This window comes from Prionailurus viverrinus, chromosome B1 (genome assembly GCF_022837055.1).
Source record: "Prionailurus viverrinus isolate Anna chromosome B1, UM_Priviv_1.0, whole genome shotgun sequence".
Lineage (NCBI taxonomy): Eukaryota > Metazoa > Chordata > Mammalia > Carnivora > Felidae > Prionailurus > Prionailurus viverrinus.
The window spans coordinates 199,630,070-199,645,905 of record NC_062564.1 but is presented as its reverse complement, the minus strand read 5'-3'; the positions used below and the strand labels follow the sequence as shown (position 1 = coordinate 199,645,905).

Sequence of the window (15,836 nt, the reverse complement as noted above, 5' to 3'; positions counted from 1 at the left end):
GTGGCGAGACGTGGTCAGAGCCCCGTGTGTTTTGAAGACAGTTGATGGCTTTGCATTTGGATTGGACAGAGGTACAGAGAAAGAGTTAAGGGTGCCCCTAAGTGCTTTGGCCTGAGGTCCTGCACTGGATGCGATGGTGTATTTTGTGCCATGCAGAGAATGTTAAAATCCCATTCAGGTCTGACTTGGAACATTTGCAAACAGGGCTGCACACCCTCTAAGCAAGTACATCATATTAATGTATTCCTTCCCAAAATAACCCCCAGCCTGACAGTGTCCCGGTGAGGACGGAAACCTTACTCGCAAATAATTTGCAAAGCTGACTCACTGGGGTTCAGAGACGTGGATTTTAACGACTGTGTTTCCATTTTTTTCCCCGGGGATGAACATGGCAACAAAAACAAGGGAGACCAGGGACACGCCATTTCTGAGCACAGAACTCCAGTGACCCCTGAACCCCACCTGGGACAGCGCACTCATTGTTCTGAGCTTTCCCATATTGCAGAATGTGCGTGGGCAACCCAGAAGATTATCAGCTCTTGGCAAAAGGGGCCAAACACGAGGACGAGTGATAAGGTGATGAGGAGAGTGGAGAGCACGTCACTGGAGAAATGGTCAAAGGGACTCAGCATCCTGAGCCTAGACACGAGAAGGCTCAGGAGAAATGTGAGAGCTTCCGCTGTGTCATGCTTTAACTCGATCACACACGACCAAGTGGTGGAAGATACAGGGAATTTAGAAAGTACTTCTGTAAGGGATTAGTGAACTGGGGAACCTCTGGAGATACGGCTTCCATCACCCAGCCTTCCAACAATTCCTTAAGTCTAGCTTGGCCTATAAACCGAGATCGTACCTTGTTTCCACCAATCATCACCTTCCTCATGTCTGTCCATTCCTGCTTACTCCGCCTGAATTCCATGGTCCATCATTTTAAATAGCCATCACATCCTCAACTCCTTGACCCACTGACCCACCTGCCTTCATCATATGTGCCTGGCAAACCCCAACCCTGGTTAGATCCTGACCTGCCTCACACATGCACCACAGAGCTCAGCTTGGCTGGAGAAAAACCCGAACTACATTGACTGGTGTCACTTGAAATTCATGACCACCAATCTCAAGTGGGCTTTGGGGTCTCCAGGCAACCATTCTATAGTTCCCTGGTTTGTTCAATGTCCTGCTCTCCTCGAGGACTATTTCATACGACTTCTCTGTCTTCAAATCCCCTTATCCTCTTTCTCAGCTGATGACCTTGCTTTCTACTCCACTGAGAAAGCAGAAGCAATCTGGAGAGGAATTCACGTGTTCCCTCCACATGCATCGACCTCCCTGCTTCTGTGCCCACACACTGTCTTCCCTCATTTTCCTGAGGACATGCTGTCGTGCTCCCACCTGAGGCCAATCCCTCCAATCACCGACCAGTTCCCCACCCCGCTCCTACCTGCACAAGAATGTTGCTGCAGCAAGTTTCATCTCTGGCCCCTGCCCACCAGTTTTCCCCTCTCTGCTGGAACATCTCATTACCATGCTGTTAAAAGGAAAACTACACCCAGGTACACCCATCTACACTCACTGTCTCCAGTTATTCTTCTCTCTTAAGCCCCTTCCAGTAGCTGTCTCCCCCACTGTGCCCTTGAAACAGCTCCTGTCAGGTAACCAGAGATCTCCACATTGCTAAATCCACCAACTCTCGGGCCTTGTCTCCGTTTGAACACAGGTGATCACCACTTCCCTCCTTCATTGCTTTCCAGCTCTGAGTGGTGAGTCTGCTCCTACCTCACTGGCTGATCCTTACCATCTTCCCAACCCTCTCAAGACGGGAGGGCTCCCGGCCTCAGCCCTTGAGCCTATTTCTTTGGCCTCTATACACTTCCCAGGTGATCTCGTCTTGTGTCCTGGCTTCAAGTTTCACCTATGTACTGATGACATCTAGACTTACATCCAAGCTCTGAGCTCTCCTCCGAGTGCTAGACCCATATATCCAACTGCCTGCTTCACCTCTTCACGAGGGAGTCTTACAGACAATTCAAGGTTAACATACCCAAAACCGAATTCATAACATTGGCCTCCTTCCTCCCCAAATCCTCTTCCTGGGGCGCCTGGGTGGCTCAGTCAGTTAAGCGTCCGACTTTGGCTCACGTCATGATCTCACCATTCGTGAGTTCAAGCCCCGCTTCAGGCTCTGTGCTGACAGCTCAGAGCCTGGAGCCTGCTTCAGATTCTGTGTCTCCCTCTCTCTCTCTGCCCCCCCCCAAAGGAAATAAACATTAAAAAAAAACCCACCCTATTCTTCCCAAAGACTTCCTACCTCAGAAAAAACAACAACATAAACAAAAATAAAAAACCCACAACACCACGACACCACAGTTTTCTTGCCGTTGCTCAGGCCAGAAAACGTTAGCATAATTTTTTATTTCTGTCCCTCACCCACCCACATTACGATACATCTCTAAGGCCTGTTTTTTCTACTTCTAAAATATGTCCAAAACTCCTAAAACCGCCACTACCGCTCACTGTGTCTTGTCACAAACCTGGTGCAAACCAGGTCACCTCACCCTATCAGCGCAAGATGCTGTAACCTGCCCAGATCCACTGATAACAGAAGCCCTTTCAGGCTGCAAATCGGGCCAGGTCTTACAACACACCAGTAACTTCCCACCTTAGAGAAAAGCCCAAGTCCCAACCCTGCCCCACAAGGCCCTCTGGATCCAAGCTCAGTGACCTCTTTCTAGCTTCATTTTCTACTCACTGACGTGGCCCCGGCCACGCTGACATCCTGTCTTATCTTCCAAGAAGCCAAGCCCAGTCGTCCCTCAGGGCCTTTACAGCTGCTGTTCCCTCTGCCAGAGAGCTGTCTCTGTCCACTTTGTTCACCCTTAAGTGCCTGGCACACAGCAGGTGCTCCAGAAATATTTGTTGGGAAAATAAACGCACGAGTGAATGGAAGTACGCAAGCGGGAGAGAAACGGCCACTTTGGGAAGTTACGGTAGAAAACCTTCAAGCATCAGGCATTCCTCCATCGACCCTTCCATCTGTCCAACAAGCTTGCTTGCCTAGTGTGCACAAGCTTCTGTGCCAGGTGCTGGCGCTCACATGTACGTGTGGTTCTTGCATCAAGGAGCTTCAAGGAGCTTCCCCGCAAGGAACTCCCCTCAGGGAAGAGACAGAAATGTCAGTAAGTGGTTACAGCACAAAATGCTAAGTGATGTAAGAGAGGGAAACAGAAGGTCTGACGTGGGCCCAGGGGAGGCCACTATTTGGCTCTAATAGATGTGTGTTGGGCAGTGTGGGGCAGGAGTGACAACTTGTTGACTTTCAACCATAATTTCCAGCTCATGCATCTGTAACACAACAAACAGATCGTGCAGAAACAGCTCGTACCAAAGCTGCTGCGTGTTTGGGGTTGGCAGACTCTCTGAGACGTTGGAACTCTGCCTTCCTGAAGTCTACATCCACCACACCCTCTTCCTACCTTCTGGCACGAACCCCAAGACAGCTTCCTTCTCCCAGAATCCTTGGCACCCTCACGGTGCTAGGCAAGGCTCCAAAGCTGGCAGAATGGGGGTGGGGGATCAGGAGTCCCGGCAGGTACCCCTCTGTCCCTCAGCTCTCTCCTCCATCACCCACTTTGTACATGTGGCTGCTCAAGCAAGGCTCCTGGTTGGCTCTTCTCCAGAAGGGCCACCCAAGAAGATAACCCCCTCCCCCAGAGCAGCCTGCAGCCAATGGCTGGAGAGTGGTGGGAAGAGAATGCGGCCCCCCTGCCCAGATGGGATCCCTCCGGGGTAGGATTCATGCCCTGAGAGCACGGCCTGGCTTGGCTCTCTTCCCCTTTTCTCTCTTCTGCTTGCATCGCCGTCAAGGGAACTCCTGAAGAGCCTTCCCTCAACAAAACGTATGTATCCCAAGCTCCCTCATAGGCTCTGCTTCTGGGGAACTCACCTTCCTAAGGCAATTCCAGCCTGAAAGAGGAGGAGGTCAGCGACCAGTGTAAGCGTTCTACTATGCACTGAACTATGTTCCAATTCCTCAGCTGAAGCCCTAACCCCCAAGGTGACTATATTTGGAGACAGGGCATTCAAAGAGGAGATTATGGTTAAATGAGGTTGTAAGGGCGGGGCCCTCATCCAACGGGAACAGACAGAAAGAAAAGACACCAGGCCTGCTCTCCCATAAGGACAAAGGCCGTGTGAGGACACAGTGAGAAGAAAGCCACCTATAAGCCAAGGAGAATGGACTCAGGAACAACCCTCCCCTGCCATCCCCTGCCGTCTTGATCTTGGACTTCCGGCCTCCCCAGTTGTGAGAGGAGAGATTTCTATTGTTCAAGCCTAGTAAAGGTTTGCCATATGCATTGCGGGCTCCTTCAGCAGGCACCTAGAGAGCTTACGTTCCTTCCAACTTTTAGAAAATAAACACAGATTTCAAAATATTGAAGTAGAAAAAGAAAAGAAAAATAGCACTTTTGAGAACCTGCTATTTGCCTGGCATGATGTACTACTCGTTCAATACCCATCCCTCTGGGGCACCTGGGTGGCTCGGTCAGCTGAGCGTCTGACTCTGACTTGATTTCAGCTCAGGTCACCATCCCAGGGTTGTGGGATGGAGCCCTGCATTGGACTCTGCACTGAGCGTAGAGCCTAAGATTCTCTTTCTCCCTCTGTCCCTCTCCCATTGGCGCGTGCGTGCTCTCTCAAATAAAAAATAAAATAAAAAAACACCCACCCTCCTTCTTCTGGTAGGATTTCCTCCAAGAAACATTCCTGCCTGCACTCTGTGTCCCATCCCCACCCCACTGTGGCTCCAGGAACGGGCACATGATACAGTACCTTTAAAGTGCACTAATCACCAGGATTTCGCACATTGGGCTCTATTAACACTTGCGGCCACAAAATTCTTTGTGGTGGGGGCTGTCGTGGGCATTGTAGCATGTTTCACAGCCTCTTTGGCCCCTACTAGATGCTAGCAGCACCCCCTAGCAGTGACAACCAGGAACGCCTCCAGATACTGTCTTTAAACGTCCCCTGCTGGGGCAAAATTGCCCCTGGTCGAGAAGCCCCAAGGGTATGCGACCTCACACAAGTAAATAAGACTCAGGCCTGGGACTTGGCTAGAACTACTGGAAGGAGAAGTGTGTTCTGGGGATGCCAAGCGGGAACAGGGTCACCCTGAGCTGCTGGGGGCATCTTGCCCCCACACAGGAAGAGGCAGCCTGCGCATGAAGCCAACACAGAGTAAGGCAGAGCTGAGAGACAGAGAAGACAGACAGGTGGATTCGGCTGAGTTACATTCCAGTTATGTCAGCCAATTAGCTCCCTCTGGCCCTAAGCCAGTTTGGCTTGAGTCCCCGTCACAGGCATGAGTGACAGGACCCATTTTGTAAACAGGCTCTCCTGCAACCCTCAGAGCTGCCCCCTCGGGTGAGCGTGCTTATCCGAGCTCCACAGATTTCAAACTGCCTCCTCTTGTCCCTCCACTACCCGTCCACCCCTCCACCGTGCTTCCAACCGCCACGATGTCGTGCACGATACATTGTTCACAGGCAGGCAGCAGGCTCGGGCCATGCCGTTTGCTGCTGGTGCCCAAGTGCCAAAACAGTGCTTGGCACCCAGTAGGTGTGCGACTAGAACATAATCACGGCCAGTTCTGTCGAGTAATGGGGTGACACGTCTCAAGAAGAGCTCATGAGGATGAGGATGGGGACAGGGACAACAGGGACGCTGGCCAACGTAGGATAGGTGCTGACTCCGTGTCAACCACAGAGAGGAACACTCTCATTTCATTTTCACAACCCTCCAACAGGCCACTGCCTTATCTTCATCTTGTCACCAACTAAGCAAAGCTTGGAGAATTTGAGTAACTCATACGTGGCCCCATGAGCCAGGAGCATCACGGGTCCTCTAGCTGGCATCCATGCACCAACATGGTCACCGTCCTGTCTCATGAGGGAAGGAGGGTTCTGTCACTAGAGCCATGTAAGAAGAGGAGGGATGACCCCAAATGAGGGGAGGGAGTCAACCAGAATTCTCCAAGCCAGAGGCTCGAGGAGACAAGGAACCTGCTCCCCTGAGACTAGATAATGGGGGTGCCTCATCTCCAGAGACCACTCCTGGCCCCTCGTGCTCCCCCATCCTCATCCCTCTCCCAAACCACAGTCGAGTTCGTCATGGCCTAGCGAGGGTCAGCCCCCTGCTGGACCTGCTGGTGACCAGACCCGCCTGACTCTGAGGACCCTCAACTCCACCCAAATTCCCCCCATAGTCATGTGTGTGAGCCCTCTCATCAGACCCCACCCCAGCCGTGCACATTAAGCCAGCCTCTTCTTTCTCCCCAGCGGCCTCCCAGAGACAATTAATGAAGCATCAAGAAAAGGTTTCAACAGACACCATGTGATGGGAAAAGCACAGGCTCCGGTCTGAGTTTCGGATCAACCTCATTCTTTGTCACCTCGGGCGAGCCACGAGGCCTCTCAGGGCCTCGGATTCATGGCTTGTGGACCAGGGACAACAATACGGAGCTGTGGACGTAAACGAGGTTGGTAGGTCGAGCACAGATACGTAGCAGGAGGTGAAGAAACGGGGGTAGATTCTCGGTGTTTGCTCCTTGTCCTCCCTACGGAGTTCCCATTCAAGCTGAGGCTTCATCCCGGCTCAACCTTTCTTCCCACAATGATGAAAAAGGGAACCGGCAGCTGCCCGGGGCACACGGACCAACACCTTTTGATGGAATCTCTCTCCGGCCTAAAACCCTTCCTTCTCTTAGAAAAGGAGTATCTGTCAAACACGTCTCTTTTCCATTCCTTCTGCTTTTTTTTTTTTTGCACCACGCCGTCAAGAGCTGCAAAGCCACTTCCACTGCCTGCATTGTACGTGTGGGAGAGGTGTTGGCTGAGAGGTGAGGTGGCAAAGTCCCACGTGACACACTGGCAAGTTGGGGAGTCAGGACTTGTGGAGCCACGGCACTCTGACCCCGGCTACAGTGTGGACTTCCCTGTACCGTCTGCCTGGGTTCAGAGCCTTCTTATGGGGCAGCCTTGGGGTGTCAGTGCCATGGCCAGATAAAAGGCAGGTATATGTCACAGGCCACAAATCCTGGGGCCGGGGCTGACTCCATCTAACTAGAATAGACAAGAGGACTGGCATTAGAAACTGGCTTGGCCCAGGGGCTTAGCAACAGTGCCTCACGGACCCTGGCCATTGATGCCAATCCGGGGGCCAGCCAGTCACTGACCTGTGGTCAAACAGTCATGGACTTACAGAGCCACTGCCAGCATGCCCCTACTCAGATCTGCTCGGCATGATGGAAGGATCATGACGTGGTGGAGCTGGTTCCAACCTGAGCTCGAGCTCTGTGTAAGCTCTCAATCCATCCCCCATCCAAGACCCCAGAGAGTGGAGAAATGGAATGAGGGTGCATGTGGGAGCGCCCGGAACATTGGGGGACCACAGAAAATGGCAGCCCTCACTCCACTCTGCCGTCGCCGTACTTCTCTGGAGTACGGAGTTCCCATTCGTTACCACCTGGAAGTGGCCTTGGGCACAAGGAAAGTATCAGCACCTCCCCTGCCTCACCGGATACCACAGACTTTCCTGAGCGCCACATGCGTGTTTTCAGGATGGCTTCCTGCCCCAGCCTTGTGAAAGTCGGCTCCGAAATAGCATCAGTTCTAACTTACTCCTTGGAGCAGATGTGAGGCCAAGTGTAAAGGAAGCAGGGCGGTGGGGGGGGGGGGGGGCACCTTTTTAAGTAGGGTTTCTAGAGCCCTGAGGAGTGGAAAGATTTTCTGGGTCCTTTCCAATTCAGGTCAATGCAACATGGAGATGTGTTGAGCACTTACTATGTATGGGTAAGTATATGGGTGTCTGGATAATGAGGAGAAGGATGGTAAGTAAGTAATACGGTAAATAATAATAGCTTCTACTTCCTGAGTTCCTGCTGATGTGCTATTCTGCCCCCATTCGTTTTCTCTAGTCCCTGTAACATTTCCTGCGTCTTACAGAGGAGAAAATTGAGGTTCAAATACATCAAACGACTTGGCCAAAGGCACTAGAAAGTGGAACACTCGTGAGTCAAGTTCAGACATGAATGCTGCAGATTCTACTTCTGCACTAACACCTCCGTATCTCCCAAGAAGTCACAAGCGAAGATACAGAGAAAACATTTGGGGAGGTTTCTTGATAAATCAATCTGATCTCAGAGAACTCTTCACAGGACAGAAATGAGCGAGGCACGAAGCTCAGGAGGTAAAGTGGATCTGACCCGAGAGGGCCCAGATGGGAAATCTCAACATGAACTGCTTGACACCTACCATCCTGTATTTGTAATATGAAAGATTTGAAATAACCTAAATGTCTATCCATAGGAGACTGGCTTAATAAGTTATCATTCAGACCCGTAAGAAAACACTGTCTGAGCTCCCACGTTTTGAAAAGCAGATCTATATGGACATACGTGGAAGAGTCTCTAAGACACTCTAAGGCTCTTCTCCACTTGCTCCGGCGGCCAGATCCATTTCCTCCAGCGGCCAGATCCATTTCCTCCCTTCCTGTCCTGCTCCGAGCCCTGGGACCTGGTCCTCCTGGACTGCCCCCAAAAGGCTCCTGGTGTTTCTGGCTTCTACCTGGGTTTGACCAATGAGAGGCACTGACAGTGGGTTGGAGGGTGTAAGGAGAGAGAAGCCAGGGTATTTCCCCCCTCCCCCCTCCCTGTTTGGACAATACAGTCGGATGCAGCCCAGTCCACATAGCCCTCCACAACTCGGCCCATTGTCCGTGGCTTCGCTTCTCCTTGGCCTCAGGTGCCCTATTTCCTCCCCTTCCTCTCCTGGCATTAAAATCTCTCCAGCGGGACTGTCTGAGCGGAGTTCTGTTGCCTTCTGGGATCCTGACTTTGATACATATTGTGAACATTACAGAGGGGATCCCCAAGCAGAGATGTCCCACTAACCTCCCAATAACCTTTCCGATCAGCTTCACCAGTAACGTCCCCACGAGTCCACCAATGGCGAATATGGACACCGTCACAGACCAGAGCAGGGTCAGAGTGTCTTGGTCTATTGGATGTCCGTGCCTTCTTTCCCACGATTCATTGTAGAAGGACTTGATGTACTGAAAACAAACAACGAAACGTGTTATTCCATTCTGCTGCTCGTTACAAACGAACACAGCTTTTACAGAGCATTTTGTGCATGCGAGGCACGTTGCTAAGTTCTGTTTGAGCTTTATTTCATTGAACCTTTCCAACAAATTGTGTGGAGGGGTCCTACTTTTAACCTCGTTTTGCAGAGAGGGACACTGAAGCTCAGAGAGACAAAGTGACTTGCTCAGTAAGTGGCAAATCTGAAAGCCAAACTCAAATCTGACCCCAAACCTAGAGTAACTGATTACACCTGGGCTTCTCCCACTTTGGTGCACAGCAGAACCAACTGGGAAGTGTGTTAACAACACACATATCTGAGATAAGAGGAAATCTTTGCCTTTGAGGTAGACGAAGATACAGGATGCAAAAAAAACACCACAAAAGAAAAACAAAATGCTCATTTGGGTTTCATCTAAATTAAAGTGTTTTATTCTTCAAAGGATACTTCGGAAAAAAAATGAAAAGGCAAGCCACAGGCTGAGATAACATATTTGCAACACATAAACTATAAAGGACTTACATCCACAACACACAGAGAACTCTAACAAGTCAATATGACAAACAACCCAATTAATTGAGCAAAAGACTTGAACTGACTCAGAGAAGATTCAAATGACCAGTAAGTTAATCATATGATGCTCAATGTCATTAGTCAACAGGCAAATGCAAATTAAAACCCCAACAGGACACTATTTTGCATTCTCTAGATCCCCATCATTGTCTTTTGTGATTTGGAGGGTTTCAGATGGTGACGGGGTGATTCTGATGTGCACCAAAGACTGGGGTCATGGCACTAAGCTCCTCAAGGAGTTCCATCCCCAAGATGTTCATAGCTATCCACTGATACCAGACACCAGAGCCAGCATACGTCACTGCAGAATAAACACAGGTTCGCGACACACAGACCACAGCATGAATCCCAGCACAACAAAGTACTAATGATTTAAGCCAACAAAGTACTAATGATTTAAGCCAGCTGGACCTTGGCTCCCTCATCTACAAAATGGGAATGATGACACTGATGTCTCAGGGCTGTCGGGAGGGTCACGCAAGAGTTTGGAGCAGTGCCCAGGGCTTGGGCAAAGCTCACACAATCCCCAGGAAGCTCAACTCTACCAGGTCTGGTAAAACCAAGTAGTGATCAGCAGTAGGCTCTCATGCACTGTGTTGAGATTAGACTACCATCTTGGAAAATAGTTTGGCATCATCTAGCAAAGTTGAAGATGCCCCTAACCTACAACCCAGCAAATCCATTTCTAGAAAGTTCCTCCAAAAAACTCTTTCCCACCTGCCCGAGGACATATCTACCCAAATGTCCACGTAGCATTGCTTATAATAGCCCCAAACGGGAAACAACCGATGCCCACCAGCAGAATGGATAAACAAATCGTGGAAGAATCATCATATGAAACCCCACGGCCACAAACACAAACGAACTACAGCGACGTGCAAACACAGTTAAACCTCACAAAATACAACATTGAACAAAATAAGCCAGAAACAAAATAGTATGTACAGTATGACACCATATTTCTATCCAAAAATATACAAAATATAAACGTTTTGGGGGGAATTACATATAGATTATAAAATACAAAGGAAAACAAAGAAATAATTGTTGCAAATGTCAGGTCAGTGGTCACTCCTGGGGGCGGGGTGAAGAGATAATCTGGGAGGGGCATCTGGCAGGATCTTCTATTCTTAATCTTATTCTTAGCTGGGTGCTAGATTTATAATCATCCTCTAAACTCTGTGTGTGTATGTGTGTGTGTGTGCAATGCATACGTGCGCATCTTATATACTCTTTTTAAGCATAATGCATTCCACCAATCTAAAACTTTTTTTTTTAAGGTGGTAAAGTATTCCAGGCAGAGGGAAAAGCCAGGAGGGCATGGCAGAAGAAAGTCCATAGAGGGGCGCCTGGGTGGCGCAGTCGGTTAAGTGTCCGACTTCAGCCAGGTCACGATCTCGCGGTCCGGGAGTTCGAGCCCCGCGTCGGGCTCTGGGCTGATGGCTCAGAGCCTGGAGCCTGTTTCCGATTCTGTGTCTCCCTCTCTCTCTGCCCCTCCCCCATTCATGCTCTGTCTCTCTCTGTCCCAAAAATAAATAAACGTTGAAAAAAAAAATTAAAAAAAAAAAAGAAGAAAGTCCATAGAACTGAAAAGAGGCCAGTGGGGGTGGAATGGGATGAGGAAGGGAAGGAAGGGCTGCCTGGAGTTGGAGGGGCAGGAAAGGGCAGGTCATATGGGATCTTAGAGGTCATGGTAATCAGTTTGCTTGTTGCCTGGACTTTGTGTGTGTGTGTGTGTGTGTGTGTGTGTGTGTGTGTGTGTGTTGCCCCGAGTGGAATGGGAAGCTATTGGAGGGTTTTAAGTGAGGCGAGGACACAGAGTGGTTTACATTTTCAGCGGACTGCTCTGCTTCAGAGTCGCGAGGGACCTAGAAGGAAGCTAGGGAGGAAGCTGGCCCTGTGTTGAGAGGCACAGCAACAGTCCCAAGAGCTCAGTGGCCTGGACCCAGCAGTGATGGAGAGAAGGGGGTGGATCCGAGATATGTTTTGAGAGTAGGATGGACAAGACCAACTGGGGACTGGCCCCAGATCCTGGGAGGGAGGGTTCTAGACACACCTAAGAGGAACGGAGAAGACCGCAAGGTTTCTGGCCTAGGCAAATGGGCTGATGGCAGGAGATGAGGGAAGCATCCTATCCCTATGTGATATCTATTCTCTTCCCATGTGATATCTACACTCTTCCCGGTGTTACTGGTTGAATTGTGACATGCCCCCCGCCCCCCGTTCATAAGTGGAAGCCCTAACCCCCAGGACCTCAGGATGTGAGGTATTTGGAGACAAGGTGTGGTAGGGTCCCCTCCCAAGGAAAGAAAAGAAAAAACGCTCAAGGCAGCCTGACTGTACACCCACGTGACAACATCCCTAATGACCGTGTAACATGAGGCCATTTAATCAGAGGACATGTTTGTGTATTACCATATATGGGAGACAAGGAAGTAAAAAATATATAAGAAACTACACCACGTGGCGTTCAGGTCTTCCGTACGAACCCAACGGAGCGGTGCCCGCACGAATGAAGTTGCTTCCTGGAAAGAAAAGCTTCGGTGCCCCGACTATCTATCTGAGCGAGAATCCTGCTACAAGGGTCTTTACAGAGGGAATCTGGTTGAAATGAAGTTATTTGGGTGGGCCCGATCCAAAGTGACTGATGTCCTTATCAAAGGGGGAGACGTGGACGCAGAGACAAGCGTGGAGGGAGGAGGACAGGCACACGCTGAAGACAGCCACCTGCAAGCCCAGAAGCCGGCCCTAGAGCAGATCCTTCCCTCACAGGCCCTGGAAGGAACGGGCTCCGCCAGCACCTTGATCTCAGGCCTCTCACCCGCAGGGCTGTCACAGAATAACCCCCTGCTGGGTAAACCTCAGTTTCCGCCCCCTCCCTGAGAGGCTGCCTGGGGTACTTTGTTCTGGCGGCCCCAGCGGACCGCCACACTGCCTTATCTCCAAAATACTTGTCACCACTTAGACCGCTCAAGCCGATCCGGGCCACCATCCCCTCCCCTCCTGGGGCCACCAGAGCAGCCGCCCCGGCGACTCACCAAGGAGCCGCGTGCTGCCCGTGGCTGGACATCAACGCTGACCCCCGGTTACAGTGTACTTGGTGGCTGCCCAGCATCAGGAGCCCCCTTCTCCCCTCGGGGGGCTCCCTCCTCACAGCCCCGGCGGCACACACAGCCCAGACCTCCCTACGCGGCTTTACGACGCCAGGCGCCCGTCTCCCAGCATCCCCTGCAGCTAGCGAGCGCCATGTGACCCGGGCTCAGCCAATCAGAGGCCTGGACTCTGCAGGAGGCGGGGCGCTAAGCGGCGGGGCCAGAATTCCTTTCGCAGCAGTTTAGGGTTTGGGGTTTGGGGGCAGTGGGAGCCTCAAGGCCGCGGTGTCCTGTGCCAGCCACGCGGTAGCTCACACTGGCGGCCGCTGCGCGGGGGTGGCATTGGCCAGGCTGCAGAGCTTCGGGGCCGGCTCACCAGCCCTGCCACCAGCCCTGCGAGCTGCTCCCGATTTTGGCAACAACAGTTTTAGCTTTGATCAGACAAAATTATTGTTGCTTGCAACTGCTGAAACTCTCCCAAAACACGTAAATTATCCCATTTCAGCCTCGCAACAGCCCTGGGGGCAGAAACGCTCATTTACAGACCAGGGAGCCCAGAGTTGCCAACTTGGCCAGGTGGCTAACAGGTGGATGGGGGGAGGTTGTGCAAGGCCCGCCTCACGTTGGAGCCCTAAAGGACAAGAGCACTATCCGGGTTCCCAACTTCACAGTCAAGGTGGAAATGTTAAGCAGCCAAGCACAATGGCACATTTATTGATTTAAAAGTATCTGGGGCACCTGAGTGACTCGGTTGAGCGTCTGACTTTGGCTCAGGTCATGATCTCATGGTTTGTGAGTTCAAGTGGACATTGGGCTCACTACTGTCAGCACAGAACCTGCTTCAGATCCTCTGTACCCCTCTCTTTCTGCCCCTCCCCTGCTCACTCTCTCTCAAAAATAAATAAACGTTTAAAAAAATGTCAGTTAAGCCTTTGTTATGGGCTACACACTCTGCCATGCCCTTAAGTACTAGGGTGACAACCAACAAGCACAGAGCATAGTGGGAGAAAGTGTGATAAACTGCTAAGCCAGGGGCTGGACAGGCCTCAGGAAGGCAGAGGTACAGAACTACCCCACCCCTCCCTAGGGCAACAGCAAGACCTTCAGAGAAACCGGTGTAAGGAGTGAGTACCCAGGACTGCACGGGTACCTCTTGCCGCCCAATAAGCAGGACCCTTCCCCTCACCCCACGTAGAAGGTTATTCTTGGATGTGACCTTGGTCCCTAATGCGATCCAGCACTGACAGTGATTCAAGCAACTATAGCCACCTTTCCAGGAGCCTTGCTAATGCCCACTCTAGAGACCCTCTTGGGGCGCCTGCGTGGCTCAGTCGGTTGGGCATCCAGCTTCGGCTCAGATCATGATCTCACGGTTTGTGGGTTTGAACCCCCTGTCAGGCTCTGTGCTGACAGCTCGGAACCTGGAGCCTGCTTCAGATTCTGTGTCTCGCTCTCTCTGCCCCTCCCCTGCTTATGCTCTGTCTCTCTCTGTCTCAAAAAGAAATAAAACGCTAAAAAAAAGTTTTTAGAGAGCCTCTTATCACCATGCCTACGGCAGCGACCAGTGTCCAAGAATTGATGTGCAGAAACTAGACGGATGCTGCCGGGGAAGAAATCTCTTCCTTTCTAGGCATTCAGGAGCCTGGTGAGAAAGGGGGCAGCTTTCATATCACTTATTCCTAGGTGTTGCTTTGGGCATCTCTACGGAGATTTTGTATCTCAGTTTGGGAGAGCTGGAGGATGGAAGGAACCTCTGCAGAGGGCTGGAGAAAGCTGAAAGACACAGCCAAGCCTGCGCCCCCCTGCAGAGACGCCTTCCTCAGCCGTCCTGAAAGCTGGTTTCCAAGTGATGGCTGTAACGATTTAATGTTTGTCTTCTCCAGGAATGATTTCAGCAGAGGCCTAGATGAAAGGCAGCCTGAAGGCTTATGTGATAGTAGGAGCCAGCCGATGAGGGCTGTTCTGCCCACTCATTACACAAACATTCACTGAGTTTGAGATGTGTGGCCCTGACTTATGTGAACACCGGCTGGTACTGCATAGTATAGAGCAGGCGCTTTAATAAGGGTTTGTGTTTTAAATTCAGTTTCTGCCGGGGCGCCTGGGTGGCTCAGTCGGTTGAGCATCTGACTTCAGCTCAGGTCACGATCTCACAGTTTGTGGGTTCGAGCCCCCCCCTTGGGCTCTGTGCTGACAGATCACAGCCTGGAACCTGCTTTGAGTTCTTTGTCCCCCTCCCTCTCTGTCCCTCCCCCGCTCACGCACTACCTCTCAAAAATAAACATTAAAACAATGTTTAAAATTCAGTTTCTGCTGTGTATCAATCACCATGTAATAATAAAAATAGGTCATAGATGCGACATACCATCCACTGCCCTGAGAACTGGACACGTCTGAAATCATTCCATCGTCTTCACAACCCTATGAGCCAGGTACTGTTTGTAACTTCTCTTTGGGCTGATGAACCTTAGGAACAGAGCCATAGGGGCATTTCCCAAGTCACGCCATTGGCATGTGGGAAGGTCGGGACTCAAACCTAGGTAGTTAGACTCCGGAGCCCATCTCTTAACCACTACTGTAGTCCAACTCAGTATAGAAAACATAAACGTGATCCTATCAGTACCTCTGTTGCATATTGAAAGACTGGAGTCGGGGAGAAGAAGGGACAGAAAACGAGTACTGATTGACTGCTCAGTATGCATTAGACATCTATATACCTCACTTTGTTTAACCCTTGGCAGCCATCCTGTGACGTTTCATTAAGAGCAGAAAAAGGAGTTGAGAAATGCATCTGAAAGCCATAGAGAATCCAGTGGAATGGCAGAGCCCTTCCTCCTCCATGCTCACAGCGTCTAGCCCTCCTCTTCCTGGGCACACCCACACTTCTCGGTGCCTGGCATCTGGATGCGGCCACATGGCTACTTCTCACCACAGGAGCATGAGCAGAAGTGACGCGTGTCACCTCGGCCAAGGTATTAAGAGTTTGTGTGCCTTCTCTTCACTCATTCCCTTTCCTTATTGTCTGATCATGCAC

The 15,836-nt window shown here is 50.9% G+C and overlaps 1 protein-coding gene across 2 annotated transcripts in view; it reads right to left on the bottom strand.

The window, feature by feature from the left end:
• Positions 1-15,836, bottom strand: part of SLC2A9 (solute carrier family 2 member 9) — a 255,656-nt gene that overhangs the window by 179,069 nt on the left and 60,751 nt on the right. For both annotated transcript variants that reach the window (XM_047855181.1, XM_047855182.1), the window contains exon 4: positions 8,948-9,108. In XM_047855181.1, the coding sequence (XP_047711137.1) occupies positions 8,948-9,108 (161 nt within the window). The remainder of the gene's footprint in view (positions 1-8,947; positions 9,109-15,836) is intronic.